Source organism: Lytechinus variegatus, chromosome 11 (assembly GCF_018143015.1).
Source record: "Lytechinus variegatus isolate NC3 chromosome 11, Lvar_3.0, whole genome shotgun sequence".
NCBI classification, from domain to species: Eukaryota; Metazoa; Echinodermata; class Echinoidea; order Temnopleuroida; family Toxopneustidae; genus Lytechinus; species Lytechinus variegatus.
In genome coordinates, this window is record NC_054750.1 from 8,133,934 (window position 1) to 8,155,626 (window position 21,693).

At 37.6% G+C, this 21,693-nt stretch overlaps 1 protein-coding gene across 1 annotated transcript; it reads right to left on the bottom strand.

Annotated features, from left to right (window-relative positions):
- Positions 1 to 325: 325 nt before the first annotated feature.
- Positions 326 to 19,335, bottom strand: LOC121424026 (chloride channel CLIC-like protein 1). Its single transcript, XM_041619599.1, has 8 exons — positions 19,151 to 19,335; positions 14,548 to 14,813; positions 13,363 to 13,545; positions 12,084 to 12,305; positions 6,777 to 6,920; positions 6,288 to 6,482; positions 5,190 to 5,453; positions 326 to 3,403 (listed from the first exon to the last, which is right to left on the bottom strand). The coding sequence occupies exons 2-8, from the start codon at positions 14,785 to 14,787 to the stop codon at positions 2,486 to 2,488; spliced, it is 2,166 nt and encodes a 721-aa protein (XP_041475533.1). The 5' UTR covers positions 14,788 to 14,813; positions 19,151 to 19,335; the 3' UTR covers positions 326 to 2,485.
- Positions 19,336 to 21,693: the final 2,358 nt, after the last annotated feature.

The window sequence follows — 21,693 nt, forward strand, 5'->3', positions numbered from 1 at the left end:
TATTATTACCTGGGTAGAGAGTGGCAAATGTAGATCAATGTCTTGCCATTGGACAACTGTGTTGGGGGAAATGTTTGAAGAGTTTGCCCAAATGGCATCTTCATCAAAGTCTAGATGACAACATTGACAAGACTACAGGAGAGCGTTTCAGCAACGTTTTTGTCCGACAAATTGTCAGATCTGACAACTTTTCTGGATTTTGGTTGGCTGAGAAGCACTGTTACTATGGTAACTGTCGGATAAAATGGGACTTGTCGGATAAAACTTGTCGGATCTGACAAGTCCTTTCATGAAATGCTCCCAAGGTTTGAAAATGGCAAGCCTATTATAACCTGAATGGAGATTGGCAGATGTAGATTGATAATGGGGAAAAAGTTTTCCTTGAGGGACAACAACTTTTTTTCCCAGATTATAGGAATTAAAATTGAAAGAAGAAAAAATCTTCAACTGAACAATGAGTCCCAAGCACAGGGAATAATAATAGTAATGTTTTATTTACCCAGGGTAGCCACTTCAGCAAGCCCTGCATGACTTAATGTGTTACTATAACCCTTCTCCGATCTAAATGTTGAGCGCCTAGCAAGAAGGCAGAAGGTCCAATTTTTATACATATTTGGTATGACTTGGCCGGGGATCGAACCCACGACCTACCGTTCATGAGGCGGACGCTCTACCACTGAGCCACCATGCCTGGTATTTCAAGGATTAATCAGATGATCTACAAGTGAGATCCCAGGATATTTTTGTAATGTCAAATGAAGTCTGTAACTACTTTGTAATAGAAACACTTCTGAAGTTGGGTTTAATTTAAACTCTGGTTTTAAGTTGTGGTTTAACTATGGAAAGCCAGTTGTTACATAAATCAATAACAGTAGAGGTTAAATGTATCAGCTCCTTTGACTCCCAAAACATTATTAACTGCCTCGGAAAGATAAGTATGACAATTGTCTTCACCATTAACTAATTAGTAAGAGCACAGTTAACACAAGAAGCATTCAATGTAAAAAAATTTTTGAAACGTTTGGCTTCCCATAATTTAAGCACAGAGTTAGACCATGCAAGTTGAACCCGACTTCAGAATACGGGCTACTGTGACAAATGAATGGTGCTCAGTACACTTTTGTCGACCAATCTCTCAGAAATTATGTGAAGGAGTGACATACACAATAAGGGCACAACTTGCACGAAAGAATTATGAAACACACAAGTTTTGAATTAGATGAGAGCGACCTGGTACCTTGTAAGGGCTTGTGGAAAGAAAATCTGAGTTGTATGGCCCTACTGGCTATCTCTAATTGCAATATAGTTTAAATAATGTCTGCAACAGAAAATGCACTTCAGCATCATGTGTACAGGTCACCAACAAAATTCAGTTACATATATTTAGAAATACTTATTAAAGGTCAAGTACATCCCGACATGCTGATTTTGAATAAACAGCGATGAACCAAATATAGACCTGAAAATTTCATCAAATTGACAATACTGACTTATTCATAGGGAGACTATACATAAGCTATTTTTTTAATAGTTTATCCTTTATATTCTTATCATCATATATCTGTCTCGTATGTGTTATTACCATTGTCTCATTTCTATTGAATTATTGTAATGTACTATTTAATTATTAATGTACCATTCTTTCTTGTTGAATATTATACTGTATTATATACATGAAAATAATCCAAACTAAAACTGAAATTGAAAATAAGATAGGAAAATTACAGCATTTCAAAGTTTACTTAATTTCACCAAACAATTATCTTCAAACATGGTTAATATGCATAAGAGATTGGATGTCACACGCTCAATATTCATTCTGTTACCTGTTGGAAAGATGAACCTGACCTTTAATTTCATTAATTGACTTTGATATCAGAATAAAGAATAATTGCTAACTATTTCTTTGGTGATAGATATCTAGGTAAAATTGCAGATTTGGAAGCCTAAACATGCCTGGTTTATTACCAAGAAGACAATTATACAACAAACATGTAGATATTGAAATCAAAGAATGCATCCAATCATCACTGCCATCTTACATGAAATTTGCGACAATTTTGAACATTCAGGTATGCACAGGTACCACTCCAGCATTGTACTACTGACCCCTCCCCGCTCCCCATGAAAAGAATATGACTGATATTTTAAATGAAATGAATAATTATTTAGAGGATGATTCAGTATCTTGTGTTTATCACCCCTGCTTTAATAAAATGTTGGAGACTGGCTGATTAAGCAATTATATAGGTTTTCCATTGACACAAGTCTTGAAAATATGGGGGATCAGTTTCTGCCAGGTATAAAGACCATTTGTTTCATAATTAACATGTTAAAAGCAAACATAAAATTTTTCACAGAAACCAATGACAATTTCCTCAATATCTCAAAAACACAAAAATGTCAGTTATGCCCTTTTGCCAGTGGAGGGAGGGGGGGATCATTGTGGCAATGCTCCTGGGATTGGAATTACAGAGATGTCGCATCATTTCTCAATCTTCAGAACCTCAAAATCATCTTCAAAGTCCTCTTCCTCACCAAACTCAGCACCATGATCCGCCTCCGGGTTGTGGGTTTGTTCACCAAGAAGGCCGAAGCTGCTAGTGGTGATGAAGTCGTAGGAGGCACTGTTGGTATTCTCAGGTGACTGACTGATCACCGAGATGTCATCAGGACTACCTATGGAGGACGGTGTGGTGAATCCCGTGGGAAGGTTGGATGACTCTGTGGTTTCCTCATCAGGAGCGGAAGCCAGGTGTCCTCCATGGGTATCTCTTGGAAAGGCTTCACTGGCCTCTGGTTCTTTAAGGGATGACTCGCACATTGAACCCATCAAGGATTCCCCATCAGACCTCTCTGACGCAGGATGGCTTACCAAGTTACCAGATTCGCTATCGCCAATAGATGTTGCTCTTTTGACCGGTGTCTTCTGCCTGGAAGGCCTGTGACTACCAAAGTCTTTTGGTCTAGGTGTTGGCTCATCCGCTTCTATAGAGTCTGAGCTGCTTGTGTCTGTATCATTCCGGAAGGTTTGTCCAGATTGAAGAGGACTGAACTTTGGTCTAACTGCAGGACCTAAACTACTTGGTCCCACTTCATAGCCCCTTTCCTCTTGGACTAGGCGCTCATCCCTCTTCACATCTGGAAATAAAACTTTGTCTTGAGAGCTGTTGAACTGACCATCTCTTCTGATACCCCGTGGGTGATCATCAGTGTCACCTCCGACTGCTCCTTGAGGCAGATGTTGGCTGCCAGGGGGTGTCTTTTGAGCAGAACCTTGTTTCCTGGGAGGTTCTTTCTTTCCTTTCCCAGCTGCAGGTAGAGTTGGCGGTTGAATATTTTCTATCCTGTTTCCTTCTCTATCATCCCCTTCAAGGTCACCATACTCTTCGTGTTCAGCAATCTGAATGAAAGAAAAAAAAATCAGAGATTTTGTTAAGTAAACTATGTCATTACTTAACACTTGCTGAAAATGCTCTGGTAAGTAAGGAAACTTTTACAACATAGCAAGGCGTTTATCTACATTTGCCACTCTTGACCCAGGTGTAGTAAATGGGTACCCGGTAGGAAAGAATTCCTGGAATGCTCGATGCGCCCAATCAGGGTAGCCTTGCTAAAGCCGGGGTTATAGTATGCAGAGCTTAGAAACATTTTTGTTAAGCGCTATATAAATGTTGCATATTATTATTAACATGAAAATCTGTCATGGCAGGAAATTACATTGATCGCCATCACATTGTATTCATAAGATGTACAGAGTTTGCATCGTCATTGGATTGTTTGATTGCTTTCATAATTGTTTCATTTTGTTGTAACCTTGTTTTTTATTCAATTTTTAAAACCGGATAGATTCTCAAATGCATGCAGTAAATTTTTGTCTCTGCCATTGCCCCATCAAAAGTATATTTCACACACAACTTCTAACATTTCAAATGACCTGTGACCATTGACCTTGTCAGGTTAGCGTCCTTTCAATATTCCTACTACTCTTCATTCGTGCACTGTGGTACGCTTTCTTTCTATTTTTGTCAGTCTCTAGCACAACCCCTAGCCTCATTCCAACACTTCCATCCATTAGTGTTTCTATCCTTCTCTACAGTTCTCTCCACCATGCGGCTTTTGGTCTACCCCCCCCCATTATTTCAATATGCATCTCTTATATGATCCCTCAAGTCTTTATTCATGGTGAGAACGAGCTATTTCAAACAATGAAATGACCTCTGTGACCTTTGACCTCATGGCCCCAGAATCTAACCAAATTGTTGTCACTAGTATATGCATACATGAACTCAGTTTGAAACTGAACTCTTAAATGGCTCTTTATTCATTGCAGGAACAAGATATTTTTTGCTCACTGACCTTTTACCTCATGTCCTCAAGACCTCAAAATCTAATTAAATCATGGTGTTTTTAATATCCTTACATGACACAAGTTTGGAGATGATGCCTTAAATGGTTCTCTATTTATCGTGAGAATAAGATATTTCAATGTTTATGATGACCTCTGTGACCCGATGACTCCAAAATCAAATCAGTTCACTCTTACTCCAGTATGCAGACATAAACCAAGTTGAAGTTGAATCACATAATGGTTCTCTAGTTATCGAGAGAAACTGAGAATAATGTTCATTCAGGGATAATAAAAATACCTCTGTGTCTGTTGACCTTGATAACCATAAAACTATCATTGTTAGTCTTATGTCCATGTTTGGACCAAGTTTGAAGTTCATATGTCAAAAGATTGTTTAGTTATTGTGAGAATGAAAAGAGTAAGGAGGGATTGACAACCTGAAAACATGATGCCTCCGGCAACCACCGATGGTGAGGAGAGGCAGAATTAATCATCATATTACTGTTGGCCTTATTACTTCTAAATATACAGTAAAGCAGCAGCTTTGGGTTCCTTAATACACTTTGGGACCAAGAATGAAGTTCAGTTTTCACAGGGCTCACAAATGTTGTGCGGAGGATGGAAATATTAAAAAAAAAACAGCAAAGTCCAACTTTTGCATTTTATGTGGCATATGTCTTAGGTTTTAAATCTTCTTTGAGAGGGTTTTCTTTAGCTCAGTGCAATTTTTTTGTTCAAAATGTCAAAAGTACTTGCAAATGCTTCTCATGGTCAAGGACACCCTTTTTTCTTAGCCGTTTGTTTGCAAACTCTTGAAAATTTAAAGTAAATGCCTTACCGGTAAGTTTCGCTCCTGGGCTGCTCCCAAAGCTTGTTGGTCTCTTCTTCTGACCATCTGTTGAGGGCGCTCTCTCAGGACCCTCCTTGGTGCGGATATGTATGCGTGGAGAGCCAGGAAACCAAATACATAGCAAGACACAAGGGCAGGTAGTGCTGCCCAGATAGGCAGGTCCCTGAAGATCTCAGCATGAAATTCACTGACGGCTCGACCAAAGTATTTGAAATTGTCTACAAAGAGCGATGAGATGGTGACGGATAAAGCCTGTAAAAAGGTGATGTGATTACTTTGTGAATTTTGTTGTCATTATCATCTTCATCAACATAATCATAACACTCCAATTTAAACATACATTAATAATTATTTGTACAAGACAAGATTTGCTATTGTTTTATATTCCTGGGTAGAGTGTAGTACAATGTGGATTAATTTCTTTAGAGAGAAATTATAAAGCAAGATTCAAGTCCACCAGAGCATGACACTCCTGTGACATTTGTGATGTTTAATTAAAAGAATGGGTATATTATATTAACATGTAGATTAGCCCCAGAAAACATCATTGTCAACATTCTCATTCTTCAACATTGCTTATTATCATCACCATTATCATCATCATCATCACCATCATCACCATCATCATCATCATCATCATCACCATTATCATCATCACCACCATCATCATTATCACCATTATCATCATCACCATCCTCATCCTCCTCATCATCATCATCATCACCATCATCACCATTATCATCATCATCATCATCATCACAATGATCATAATCATCATTATCATCATCACCATCATCATCTTCATCATCATCATTATCATAATTATCAGCACTATCATCATCATCATCATCATTATCATCACCATCATTATCATCATCATCATCATCATCATCATCATCATCACCATCATTATCATCACCATCATCACCATCATCATTATCATCATCATCATCATCATCATTTTATCACCATCACAATCATCACCATCATCATCGTCATTATCATCATCTCCACTACCACCACCGTTATCAGCTCCACTTTCATCATCCTCCTCATCATGGGCTCATCATCAGCTTGTAAACTCACCCTAGTTGGTGGTATATCAAAGAGGGGATCCACCTGATAGATCCTATGGTACTCAAAACACTCATCTGTACGGATCGATGTCATGGAAGTGAACCATTCGTGCAATGCCTGGACCCAAGTCATCTTGTGTGGCATGCAATTGGCGGGGATCTTTTCATACTTCTGGGCATTGCGGTAACGCTTGATAGTTTCTTCCTATGTTTGAAATGGAAAATAAATAATAAATGAAGATGCTGAATAAAACAAATTATATTGTTCTTCGAATCTTGGTTTTTCAATGCTAAAATGATTTCTTCCTTTGTTTGAAAGATCACACATTAATGCAATTGATTGTAGAAATCAGCCGAACAATCAATTACCAAGCTTTAATTTACTGGTGACCCTACAGTTTCAACAGTTAACTTCAAATTATCGTAAAATTCACATTTGACCAATCATAATGCAAAATAATTGCTCCCATGCAAAGTTATTAGAATTAAAATTATTAACCTGGTAGAGATAAATCCAATTCCATATCAGACTGATGACAAATGTGGATGTTAGGAGGCAGGCGATGAAGCGTCGGTTCCAATAGAGGTCAGAGTACATACCCACACCAAACACTATGCATAGGACTGTGACAGAAACTGTGAGCTGAAATGAAAAGAAGAGGGTGCAATTAGTTAAGTCATGCTTTACAGAGGGGAGTTATCACCAGAACCAAGTTGGTGCTTGGCTGTCACATGGCAAAACAATCTATCTGAAAATTTTGACTATTTCAGGTTTTGACATGGGGGGGGGGGGTTCAGAGAGCTCTTTTCATTTATCTTACTCCCATAAATTACAGGTATTTTAATTTTCAAGATAGCATGGGCTATCTGCAGTACTTTTTTTCAAATTTACCAACTGGTTTGATGGTATAAGGATGTATCTTACAGATACTCAAAAAATGCTGCAGTAGAGCGCAATATTTTTCAGCAAAAAGGGGTTATGTCCACTTTTCTGCCATCAAATGAGTGAGCGAACCCAGCTCCATATTAGGCAAAATAATGTATCTGCAACATACATCTTTTTACCATAATCAGTGAGCTTGAACTTCGTAGACTGGTTTATGACAAAATAGTGTACACTGTGCAACATACATCTTTTTTCCACAAATTATGCCTCCTCATACATCACAGACTAGTTTATAGTACAGGTTTTCCCGCTCAATATCACATTAAAATCATTTAATGTTATGACCATTTAAGTTTGCGCTAGCCATGATCGCCTCGGTTATCTGTCATTGTATTTCATTATTATTTCATCACTTTGATGCATTTTCTTTGAAAAATAATTATCAAACAAGGCACTAGAAATTAGATAAACAGTATGCAATTTAATGAATTCGCAATCATAACCATTTTTCCGCATGTGGGTTCATTATCTCTGCAGGACATTCTTCACGTGATTCAAGTGACTTTTTACAAGAGCATGCAATTTAATGAATGGGCATTCTAAATAATATTTTCTACATGTGAATTCATTATATTTGCAACATCTTTTTAAATGTGTTATTTATATGTTAAGTAGGTACATGGAAATTCAAAATCAGATGTTGCATGGCGTGGCAGCTTGCATGTGTGAAATGAATTCAATCAAACATTCCTTTGTTAGGGATGCCAGTTGGAATTGATCAAGGGGCCTGAAAACCACCTAGAATACAATATTTTGTACTCAAAAATGCTAAAACTATGGCCTGAAAATAAATTGCCAGAGCTCAAATTCAGGCTTTTGCCTGAAAACTGGCATCCCTGCTTAGTTATTTTTTTTGTCAAAAAAGACCTTTTATATAATTTAGAAGTTTACTTTATCAAACTTGTAATGTGTGAAAACCACACACAAGTCATAGTGAAGCAATAAAGAGTCAAGAATATCATTTGGATCTTTGAATATTATGACTATCATGTTTTCTGTTTTGTCATTAAAGTTAAGCATGAAATTTAGCCTCTGACACACACATAAAAAGAAGATATTATCTGGTATTAAACAAGTACAATGAAGATTCATTTTGCTGTCAAATTTAAAAATGAGGAAGATATCTATCACAGTAATGCTTTTGGAATGATCTGTATTTCAATATTTATTTTTTGCTACAGGCTTGGTCCCACTGCACTTACGGATGCAGAGAGGATGTAAAACGGGAAACGAATCTTGCCATCCGTTAAAAAGCGTTATGTATCTGTTGTGTACTCTTTGCATACATGTTTCATACGCTCTATATCCATCGAGCACCGTCCATTGTTTGCCCATTATGTCCATTGCCTGGAGCAGATGAAAATGGATGGAGCCACCCCGAAATTTTTCTTGACCGGTGTATCCGTAATGAATACGTTTTGTGTCCATCGTTTAGTGGGCACTGGGCCTAGTCTAACAAAGATGTGCGATTGATCCAATCAATCAAATCTATGGACGGCCAGCAACATCAACATATATCATGCACGTTTGTGTAAGATATTTTCTAGCTATGATTTATATTCATGCATTCATTGCTTTCCTGAAAATTCACTGCACTTCTCTTTGTTTACAAAGCACATTCTGCGAATTTCATGAATATTCATGAAAATGTTCATCAAACTTTATGATAAACATTTTCCTCTTCAACAACAAAAAAGGAGAAGAAATAGAAAACCGTGGGATACCAACAGAATTTTAAGATTTAATTAAAAAAAGAATGTTTCAAAAAACTAGACTTGCCAGTAACGAGAGAAAATTTAAAAAAAAATAGAAATAAACTTATTAATATCATTCGTATATCTCGTCAAGAATATTACAAAAAAATATTATATCTGATTCGGAGTAGTATAAAAAAGACATGGAAAACTATTAATGAGTTATTAGGTAAGAAGAAAAATCTAATCCCCAAAGTGTTCAAATGTAATAAAAAAATCTACTCTCAACCAACTGAAATATCTGATGCATTCAATGAGTATTTTGTAAATATTGAAAAAAATATTAGTGATATGGTCCCACAATCTATTCATTCTTCTCATTTTTATTGTTGAACAAATGTGGTTGGTTCCTTCTTTTTATCACCTGTACATATAAATGAATTGATTAATATTTGTAAATGTCTTAAAAGTAGTGCAAGTTGTGGAATTGATAATGTAAATTGTAAAGTTGTTAAGCGTGGCATTTATGCCATTGCTTTGCCTTTAGCTCATGTACATGTATTTAATCTGTCTTTTGCATCTGGGAAAGTCCTTCAAAACTCAAAGAATCTAAAGTAATTCCTGTTTTTAAGAAAGATGACCCAGATAAATTTGTAAATTATAGCCCAATATCCCTCTTACCATGTTTCTCCAAATTGCTTGAACGACTAGTACATAATCGATTACATAAGTTTTTAAATACTAATGATATCTTAAAGGGGAATCCAGCCTTGGCCATAAAATGTTGTGTCGGGAAGGAGAAAAATAAATTGAACAGAACGGTGAAAGTTTGAAAGAAATTGGACAAGAAATAAGAAAGTTATAGCTGGTTTAAAATTGAGATCACTAATACTATGTAGATTTCAAATTGGCAACTCATTAAGTAAATTATGACAAGGGGCAAGGACAACTTTCTCATAGGCCATGTACTTTATTATCAGGGATTTGTGGTTTTCTCCAAAGTACCAATCCCCCTGGGGCAGTAATCTAAATATAACCCAGGTAGTATGTTGTTTTATGTCCTCATGAAAGAAAAATATAATTTGAAATACAACTTTTGGGAAAAATGACATTTTAGCCAAAATATGTATTGGAGTACATGGAGGAATAGTCCTTGCCTTACATCACTATGACATCCCATATGCGGCCAATTTGAAGTCTCCATGGGTATAGTGATTACCAATATTTACAACTTTTAAAAATTCATAACTTTCTTGTTGTTTGTCCAATATTGTTCAAACTTTCACCTATCAACTTGTCTGATTTTTCTTTTCCTTATAAAAACAAGCTTTTATTTAGGTTGGATTTCCCTTTAAGTGATTCTCAATACGGATTTCGACCCACTTATTCCTGTGAGCATGTTCTTTTAAAAGTTAAACAAAAAATAATGGATTCATTTATTGCTGACAAACACATAATTGGAGTTTTCATAGATCTATCTAAAGCTTTCGATTCTATGGACCATTCATTACTTTTATTTAAACTTAATCAATATGGAATTCGAGGGATCGCGTTAGACTGGTTAAGGGATTATCTTTTAAATAGGGTTCAACATACACTTGTCCACGGTATCTTATCTTCTTCATTTAATGTTTCCGTTGGGGTACCGCAAGGATCAATTTTAGGCCCCTTGTTATTTCTTTTATATATAAACGACCTTTGTAAATCATCTAATTTGTTAAACTTTTATCAATTTGCTGATGACACAAGTATTTTTATTCTTCTAAAGATTTAATAACACCATCCACATCCTGAACAATGAACTCCAAAATGTTTCCGACTGGTCAAAAGCAAATAAGTTGTCCCTGAATATCAATAAAACTTGATGCATCTATTTTCAAAAAATAATTTTTTAACACGAACTCATACTGACAAATCTAATAATTATAATCCAATTGACACCGCTCATATTCACATTTATATCGACAAACGTATCGAATTAAATAATTCCATAAACTTTTTAGGTGTCACATTGGATAATCTTTTGAGTTTTAAGTACCATATGATAAATGTATTACATAAGATAAGTAGGAATACTGGTTTAATTTACAAACTTAAGCATAGTTTGCTTCATAACAATCTGATAACTCTATACCATTCCATAATTGTCTGGGCTACCAATGTAACCTCATATGAATTGGACTCAATATTCAAAATTCAAAAGAAATGTTTATGGAATAATTACCAATTCCCATTACCTAGCACCATCCACACCTTTATCTAAGAAATTGTCTTTACTTAATATATATGATATTAATAAGCAAGAACTCGCAATATTCATAAGTACAAGAAGACGTTGTTACCCACTCCTTTTTCAGATATTTTTCAATACAATAATCAAGTTCATAATCATAATACCCATTCTTCCAATAAATTTCATTTATGGTCTATCAAGTCTAGTCACAAAGCTAAATCATTGAGTTATGTAGGTCCCAAACAATGGAATGAGATTCCCCAAATAATAACTAATTCACAATTTATATCTTGCTTTAGAACAGTACAAAAATTTTCTAATAAATAATTATTAATTTTCGCAGTTGATATCAATGCATTACTTCTACCGTATCTACCCCCCCCTTCGATTCGTGTCTTTTTGTATTCTTTGTTGTTGTTTTTTTTTCTCTTTTTTCCTACGTTGTATTTACTATAATGATATGACATTCTGTTTGTTTTTTTTGTTCAATATTGTTGTCTTTTGACTACGGTATGTTTCGGCGATCCAGCCTTACAGGTTTCTTATAACCTTCATGGAAAGCCACTCAATTTATTTTATTATCTAATCACATTATTTGATGTTTCTTTGTAGTTTTATCCTATTTTGCGAAATAAAGATTGAATTGAATTGAATTTCCAGTACAAAAAAATTATGACACTGATGGATTTCCATAGAGTTACGGTTGATTGGATCAATCATAACTCTTTGTAAGATGGGCCCCAGGCTTTAAGATTTTATTTATTAATCATTGTAACTTTGGGTGGCTTGTCTGCCAGTTTTGCACTTCCTGTACATGTATAATCCTGATGATGCATTAGTAATGATCTGTGCAGAATATTGATTTTCATCTTTTGCCAAATGGACATGAATAAATTTTCATATCATATATATAAATGAAAAGAGATCTCTTACCAAAATGACAGCAGGACACCTCAAATTGATCTGTTCTCCGAGCCATTCCATGACACTTGTCTGGTTAAAGTAGAAGATGTTTAGGGTCATGCCAACCATGACATCGTGGATGTCGGCTCGTCTGTACTCGTCCTTACCATCGGCAAAGCTCTGGAGTTTCTTCCACTCATGACTGGTGAGGTGGACCTCAATCTGTGCTTCAACTGGGCCACTCTCTGGAGCCTGATAGCAATGAAACCATTGGGTTGGTTAAAGGGGGAGAAAACTGTGCGTCGTCTCTCAATGACTGTGTGTACCAAAAAGCAAGTCTTCAAATATACCTTTTTAGGTAATTATAAAATATACAGAGGAAAATTCAGCCAAAAATATCATTTGCGGAGAGGAAATAAAATCTTTTGAGAAGAAAAGTACTTGTTTTGCTCCTTGGCAATATTATTATTGTGGTACGAGTGTAATACGTAGTGAATTAGTGTGTTCAAGTTGGTTTGGATTACAAGACTACACTGCTCGGAGTGTTATATTATGGGTTGGAAACCCGACCATGTTTTAGGTGTTGAGGTCTTGAGGAAAAGCTATACATGACTGCTGGTTCATATTTGCTTCAAAGTGAATCCAATGTGAGGTAGCTGCAACAAACAATGTTTTGAAGAAAACAATTGAAGTCAAGGTTCATTTTCATACTGTTCATCGCAGATCTAGATCTGGGGGCCATTTCATAAAGCTGCTCGTAAGTTAAGAGTGACTGTAAGAATGACTGGTGATCCTTTCTTCACACGCTAAACCATCGCAAACGAACATTTGGTGTGCACCATTAGCATAATAAAGGATCATGGGTCGTTCTTAAAGTCACTCTTATCTTTATACAAACAGCTTTATGCAACACCCACCCGGTACAACAAAATCTAACTTTATGAAATTATGATATTTAAGATGAAAATTAATCACACTGAATGTCTATCACAACCTGTGTGTAGCAGTATGTATGCTGTTTACATGGTGTTCTTCAACAAAACACACTCACAAATCTTTGTTGTCAGGAGTCTAACATTTGCTAATTTTTTATTTAACGAAAAAAGAATTATCAATCTAATAAATGCAAAAAATAATTTGCCATATTTGTCAACCCGCAATATCAAATGTTAGGAAATGATTACTGATACAGCTTTCAAAAGTACTGGGTTGGCGTAATATCAGATTTCAAGCATGAAATAAGTTAAGACCTTTGTCTTTTTCGATAAAACCTATTGGTGCCCCAGTACCAATATATTCTCAGGTTTACCTTTTCTTGGATGACATTGGCAAAGTGACGTACAAGACGACGAAAGAACATATCTTCCGCGTCATGACAAGGCGTAGGTTGAACCTCATCCTGGCATTCGATAGGTGGAGGACAGTCACATGGCTTGTGATCACTGGACGTCAGACAAGACTCCAGCTTTTGTGTTGCATCTTCTAAATTTGTCTAAAAACAGTGATATGCAATGAATTAATAAACACCTAAAGCTATATGCCATATAGGCTTACATCTATGGCAATCAGAAGGATGATGATTTATTTGTGCTACTCTTTACAAATTCAAAGCAACATATTTTACCAAGAAACAAATGGTAAGAAGAGGGTTAAAACTGATAGTAGACCAAATTGATAACATAACAAGTAGAACAAATGAATTTAGCTCATATGGTATTAGACTAAGCATTAGACCAACTGCTTGATTATGACTGAGTGAATAAGAAGATTCAGGGACCCATTGCAATAAAGAGTTGTGATCAAAAGCATCCCCTAAAATCAAACGCAACTTGATTCTCAACCACTTAAATGCACGTATCGAGGCCACCGCGCAACTTACGACTGGTCCACCATCCGATTTTGGAACAAATCACATTTTTCTCATTTTCCGCGAATGTGAAATAAAAGTATTATATATCTATTTGATGTTCAAATTAACTGTAAGAATACTAATATAACCATTTTGGATGTTTGACAACCTTTATTTTTTATCAAAAGCAAAGTCCAAATTAGATTCAAATCATAGCCGATCATATGACTGTTATGACATCATTCTGACTAGATGTTCAATTCTCTTTCATTCTAAAAAGGACAGTAGCTTAGTTACAGATTTGAACAAATGTATTAATTGTCCAATAATTTAGACCATTACACAGCAAGATAGTCACATCAGATTTTACGTCTGACCTCAAAATCTCGTCGCAGACCAGTCATAAGGTGTGTGGTGGCCTCTAGGGACTTGCGCTTGATTTTTTGATTTGTTAAAATGTAACTCTTTAGAAGTGGACAAGCCACTGTTCATATATGAACCTAAAGGAACATAATAGAACACATTTGCGACTAAAGAAAGCTTCTTTGGACATGTTTTTAGGTTGCTTTAATTACCATTGCCCACCATATATATGTCTGCCTGCTCCCCATTTACCTATGCTATAATGGACAGAACCATTAATACCTGACATTGATCTTTAGCTTTCTTCTTCTCCCGTTTCATTCTCTCGCATCGAGCGCTGGTCTGTGTAACCGGGTCATAGTCAAGCATGTCGTTTATGTCGATTTCACAATCAACTTCAGAGTCAACATTGAGGGCGCCAACATAGAGAGAGAACTGCTTGGTCAGGCAAAGGCAGGCAAAGAGTAGACAGCAGCTGATCAAAGCTGGAGAGCTGCATCCTCCCATGATTCTTGTGGGCATTATCGGATTTCCTTATAGGTGATTATCTAATGCATGTACAGTACATGTAAATGCATGTTGAAAGAAAAAGAAGGAAGAACAAAAACTATGAGTTTTTGCGCAGTTGTGAGAAGTTTGCACTTTTTTCTGTCAGCTAGAGAGAAAAGTATTGCATACTGATGTCAGATCCTAAAACTAAGTTCAAGCAAAGGCGACATTTGTAATGAGAAATATTGGTTCAGAACTGGATAAAAATATGCGAAGTAATAACCAATTGAGACTTGTGCTTGGGAATAACTGCACAAAGTCCTAATGTGTTATACCAATTACCTGAGATGAATACACTTTCAGTCATTATGGCATCACTTAAATCGGTTTCATGGCAATTATCTTTCACCTGCAACTATTTGCCATAACCTCTCACATTTTCACAACGCTGCTGGGGCGACAGATATTCACATGAGTATAAGCAAGACCATGGCTGCCATAAAACAATATCCCACTGGACACAGTCAACCATATGAAGCTCTAGACACAAATAAACTGAATATGCAGAAGTCTCAATTTAACCTGTTGGATATTGGTTAATTATTCTAGAACACAAGGGGCCCGTTGCATAAAACTTTTTACCTGAGAAAACTCAGGGTGTTTTTACGGGAGTTTGCCCTGTGTTAAAGTCAATGGCAGAAATCACACTAACTAACCTTATTTTCAGTTTTTACAAGAGTTTTCTCAGGTAAAAAGTTTTATGCAACAGGCCCAAGGAGGTTTCCATAGATCCCAGAGGGCTGTCTCAAACAGGTTACAAGAGTAGCACATCATCTTTATACCAATCAAAATTTATAAATCCCTACATTATGAAAAAAAATATGAAAGTGCCATATTTTTTCCCACAATATTGGATCAATCTTTAATACAACTGCACCAGTTGGAGGAAAGACTTCTTTTTGGGACAGCTCACGAAGGGGGAGGGGGGGGGGTGGGGCATAGGCGGCAGAAGCGGGGGGACGTGTCCCCCCCTAAATTTTAGGTGGGGGGACGGTCCCCCCTAATTTTTTTTGATAACCTTTTCTTTATTTTTTTGCTTGTCAATATTTTTCCTGCATCCCCCCTAAATTCACGTGGACCCCCCTGAAACGTGTGTTGTCCCCCCCCCTAAAATTTAGGTTGATGACCTTTTTTTTGGTTAGTAACTCCTAAAATTTAGGTTGATAACCTTTTTTGGGGGCACTTGTCAAATTTTTTACCTGTGTCCATCCCAAAATTTCAGGTGGACACCCCCTAAATTTTTTGGCTTCCGCCGCCAATGGGTGGGGGTGTGGCATTATGAAACATATCTCTCTGCAGTCAAGGGGGTTGGGAGGGTGTGCAGGGAGTGTTCATGTGCTTGCAATCGTGCAATCTAGCTTTGCAGGAGCATCCTTACTCATGTTGTTTTCATGCTGTATACAACCAGTGCCATGTTGGTTCATTAGAATCTTATACCCCTTTCATAAACCAAATTACTATGAATTAGGCGGCTAATAGCAGCATAATTTGGTCGTAAAATTGGAGGAGGACAAGAGTTATCCGCATTACTCTGATGCTGCTATTATCCGCATAATAGCGGCATCGGGATAAGATTTTGGGGTTAAGAACGCATTTCCAAATAACGCTGATAATTGCCATGGTGCGGTCACAAGGTCACCCTTTTCCAACACAACCGCATCGGAGGGGGCGTGTCCAGTTGTCATGGCGATTATCCGCCTTTTTCAGGACGGGCGCTCGTAAAAATAATGTGGCTTATTTTCGGAGTTTATGAACGCAATTTTTATTGAATTATCCGCATTACTCTTAGGCGGCTAATTGGAGGATAGGTTTATGAAAAGGGTATTAGTTCACTTTTTTTCAAGTTTAATTAGGCACATCCCAGTCAAACTGTAATTGGAGCCCCCCTCCTCAATATGGAAGAGTAAATAAGGACAGAGTAAGAAAACTAACAAGATTTTTTACTTTGTCAACAGCATGACCGTCCTTTCTCCCATCATGTCTCCATTCGATGAATAGGAACCAGCATGCAGTATATTCCATAATTCCAAGAGAGTACATGCTGGCTCCCATTCCAATTCCAATTTCCATATTAGATCTAAGCCAGAGCCCAGGACCATACGTGTAAGGCATACTCACCTGACAAGCTTGAAGTATGGTCAAAATAATTCTCCGAATAAATAGTTAAAACAGAAATCAAGCACTTACCACGATTATATGGATGAAGGTCTAACGACTAACGAGTGGCAGTTTCCTGACGTCTGGGCACAAACTGGAACCTCAAAAAAAACGAAAAGTTCTCTCCTTCTACCCCAGTCTCGATCGGCCATTTTGTTACGATTCATAACAAAAATGGCCGATCGAGACGGGGGTAGGAGAGAACTTTTCATTTTTTTGAGGTTCCAGTTTGTGCCCAGATGTCAGGAAACTGCCACTCGTTAGACCTTCATCTATATAATCGTGGTAAGTGCTTGATTTCTGTTTTAACTGTTTATTCGGAGAATTATTTTGACCATACTTCACGCTTGTCAGGTGAGTATGCCAAATTACACGTAAGGTCCTGGGCTCCTGCCCGCGTAGCGGGTGGGAGTTCCCTGGGTTATATTTGATCTAGAATGATCTAAATAAACTGGTCCAAAAGGGAAACTGCCAATGTAAATTTAAGTGGTGCTAATGCTATTTCACACCAGCCGATTACCAGCATATCTCACAAGTAATTATTCGCAAAATATCATAGCAAATCCCTCAATCACATTTCAAGGTCAATATACCCATTTGACCAAAAGCTTCAGTCTCTGTTATATTGGTTGTTCCGCTGAACTCTGTTGGCTCCACTCACCAATTACTGAGACCGAAGTTCTAGCTCGATCTGTACAGGGACTCAATGGCCATATGTTTATGTATAAAGTTCGAATAAACCAGGGTTTTTAGAGGGAGTTAATCACTGTTTTTTTTTTCCTTTCAAGTTTATTTTTTCCCTGTTTTGGTGCATTTCAGGCCAAAACAGAATAATAATCTTTACTTTGATCCAATTCTTTTATACATTTTTATGAAATAGAGACAAAAATCAATGAGCCCGTCGGGGGGATTTTGCATTGTTAACCCCCTTATATAATGGCGGCTGCACGATCACGGCCCATCTGTGTACGAGGAGAAACCAATTTTTTTTAAATGTTAAAAACTCCTGGAAACAGACAGCTGCCAGCTACCACCTTTCTGAATATCGCAGTTGGGAATGTCTGTATTTCGGGTTTGATCTCGACGTTGTTCGAAGTCTCAATCAGACATCGCTGGCTTGGCTTCGCCATAATTTTGATTTGGACTGAAGTTAGCCTGTTAGGAACCAAAAACATGTGAACATGCGGCCGTGTACTAATGGGTGAGCTGCCGTAGGCCAGATAAATCTTTTGGTCGCTAACTTCAGTCCATATCCATGAGATCAAAGTTACGGCGAAAGCCGAAGCGATGTCTGAGAAGTCGAATGAAAACGTCGAGATTAGAGCTGAATACAGCCATTCCCGAATGCGATATTTGGAAAAGCGGTGGGCATATTGACCTCTGAATGTGACTGAGAGACTTGCCATGACATTTGCGAACAATTAATGGTGGTAATCGGTTGGTGCGAAACTGTATTAGCGTCAGTTTAAGTTGCACAAGGCCAAGGGTCAAGCCCAGGCCAAGGTCAGGAAAGTGGTAAGTGAAGGCGCAGGGATCATCATGTTTTCATGGACACGGATAGACCAAAAGCTTCAGTCTCTGTATTTTGGTTGTTCCGCTGAACTACGTTGGCTCCACTCACCATACATATTGAATGGGGATTACAGTAAAATGTCAGAAATTGTTGAATAAATCCCCAGAAACGACGGTTATTCCTGTCTAGGACACGGAGAGACTAAAGGGCCAAATCGTGGTTTTGGGAACCACTCGTAGATTTGTGTACGCGCACTTGTGTACAAAGTGAATGGAGGTGGAAATGGGGAACCGTGCGTGTGACTGAATAAAGCGCTGCTGTATGAAGTGAGCGGTGGTTCCCAATATCACGATAATGCCGACTAAAGTCTAAACACTTGAGACTCGAGTCCTAAACTGTTTGTCCTTTTTTTTTGGGGGGGGGCTTTGCATCAAAATCATAAACAAAACATTTCGCAAACAACCGGCGCATGCAGTTTCTATGCACACCAATCCAATGGCAATTGAGTTATCACAACTCGGTGATATAGGCTAGTCAATTCCCGGGATAGCACACACACAATCGTTGCGCGAGATACCGACTTGTACTACACAGAGTGACTGACACTGCACTCCGGTACTACTACCAGTGAACGTAATATATAAGCTAATAATAATTAATATTCACCTCTTCTTTGTGGATTGAAGAAGGGAGATTAGACTGAAGATGCAAATAGTGCTCTTTAGTTCAATACTCCAGTGTATCCTAGAGCTTTCCCTCAACATAAAATCTTGTTATTACCATGTCGTATTTTGTAAACAAATCACTTTCTGGCAATTCGCTCGACGTCTCGGCATGGAGTAATGCGCATGCGCGAGAGGCATGACGTCAAGCAGGGGAATCCCCTATAAAAAATGATTGCAACCTGTGGGCCTGTGTCTCTCCGGGCCAGTGATAGAGCATCTCCATGGATAGACTGAGCAATATCTTACCTTCATACCTTTGAACGAAGTAGGCATAAAGTTATACAAAATTTATTTGCCTCTCGGTGTCTACAGCTCAGCAACAATCGCTTAAAATAAGTGTTGTGTTGCTGTGGAAGTGGGGGAATTGCATGTGCATGGACAATTGAATATTTCGATGGTTTTGAAAGTGGTGGTTGGGGAAGGGGGGGGGGGGCTGTGAGCCAAAAGTGGAGGCTGACCATGCCGAAAAAAGACAATCAGATGGTAATTTTTACTTGGATACGGTTTGGGAAAAAGTGGGGGGGGGGGGGGGGCTGAAGCACCAGCCCCTCGCCCCCTGATTAGTGAGGTATCATCACTATCTCCTGCATTCTTCCTCGCTCTTCCTAACATCCACATTCCATGGTTCTTTCATCATCTGTAGAGACCTAGTCTGCAGGCACAGACCCTGACAGAAACTCTGATCAACAAGTGGGTCTCCAAGCAAAGACTAGCACATATCATACTTGCTGTTTCAGTATACACAAGACATTAATAGACTGCACATTCATACCCTTAACTCGAGTGAAGGGTTTGACGGCAGACCATGCAGACTGTAATAGAGACCGATCGCGGGATCGGCAGTGGAGAGGATGGAGCGAGGAGGAGCTATATAGGGAGGACAAATAGAGGGTAGATAAAGCGAGGGAGAGGATGAGAGAGGGAGAGGAGAGCATTAGAGAGGGAGAGAGAGAAGGGGGAGGGTCGGAAGGCGCACGGTCACGCAAAAAACCAAGGGCAGCGTCAGACAATTTTTTTTTTATATAAGGAAGGAGGCAAAATAACCTCAAGATATCTACATTGATAATAATAATACTTTCATTGCCCAGCACATGATTTCAACTTCTCGTATTTCTTCTCCTTTTTTGCTCTTTACCACATTTTGTTCTTTTCCTTTCATGTTTAACTATTTAAAAATCAAAGAAGGTGAGTGTTTCCCACCCCCATGGCACTGCTATATCTCTCATCAACATTCAACACCAACGCATACTGAAAGAAGATTATGACAAATTGCAAAACACCGATAGTTACATGTTGACGCATTTATTATCATAATTATAGAAAATGAATCTCAATGAAATTATTACCAAAATATCAAATATATTCATCAATGTGTATATACCATATCTTTTGGAGATTGGGGCTAACAAAATAGACACGCTAATCGAGGTTAGTCCCAATTTAAGCACCTACAGTAAGTAGACTCACAGTAATGAAGATCGATAATAATCGGTATCAATTCTACTCGTGAATCATTGTTTCATATTTATTTCCGAACATATTTGCAATATTTAAAAGAAAAAATTACCATAATTAGTAAAATAAACACCATGTACAATCAATTTGATTTCTGTAGACCATTCAGTATTTTGTTTACGGAATAAAAACAAATCATGAAAAAACAGAAATGATTATTTATCAGTTTTCACCGAGGGCAGAATGATTTTCGAAATGAAGTACAGGGGCCACTAATCAACTACAAAAAGTATGAGCTCACAGTCCAGTATTTCAATTATGCAAGTAACTAGTGACATACGCATTGAGTCCCTCCCCCCCAAAAAAAGAGGCAGGAAATGGCGTATTGGACAAACATCTCCAAAGTTGTAAGCGAGCAAAGCGAAAGAGCGAGCGAATATTTTAACCTTTTAAAAATGAAACATAATTTTGTGATAAATTTTTACATACTATCCATTAAATAACACAAAATTTCACCAATGCCCTTCTTTTACATCCATAACCTCCATTTCTGTTTTTCTTAGTCGTGGACTTTTTGAGGGACCCCAAGCTTCAAGGAAATTCGGAAATTGAAATGTATCTAATACTTGAATTTAGCAACTTTGAATATTCATGTCTAATTATGTAAATAAAAAAGACTTTCCCTCGCGGTTCGCGCTCGCATTATCGATTCTGTCTCTATGCTGCAATAAAAACAGATTTCACAAAAAGACAGAGTAGTTTGTAAATTGTTATAACAGGAAATTCTGTGCACTTTAACAGAATAGGTATATTATTTCATTGCAGGAAACTTGTAAGGTTTCACAATCTATATGGAGGTAGTGTAGTAGGTTTCACGGTACACCATGTATCTTTCTTGGGCAAGTGTTGGTCCTGAAAAGGACCACCCAATCTCGACGTTTCTGCAAGTGTGTGATACATTGATTGTGTACCGTGAAACCTGCTACACTATTCTTCTTCGCCATGGAAACCTTCAGACATGTCAGAAGT

Bases quoted from the DNA above. Each gene is read 5' to 3' on its own strand.
- LOC121424026 (XM_041619599.1), bottom strand. From the start codon at position 14,787: ATGCCCACAAGAATCATGGGAGGATGCAGCTCTCCAGCTTTGATCAGC. The intron at 13,546-14,547 runs GTATTAATGGTT...CACTGTTTTTAG, and splicing joins AAGCTAAAGATCAATGTCAG to ACAAATTTAGAAGATGCAAC. The intron at 12,306-13,362 runs GTAAACCTGAGA...CATTGCTATCAG, and splicing joins CCAATGTCATCCAAGAAAAG to GCTCCAGAGAGTGGCCCAGT.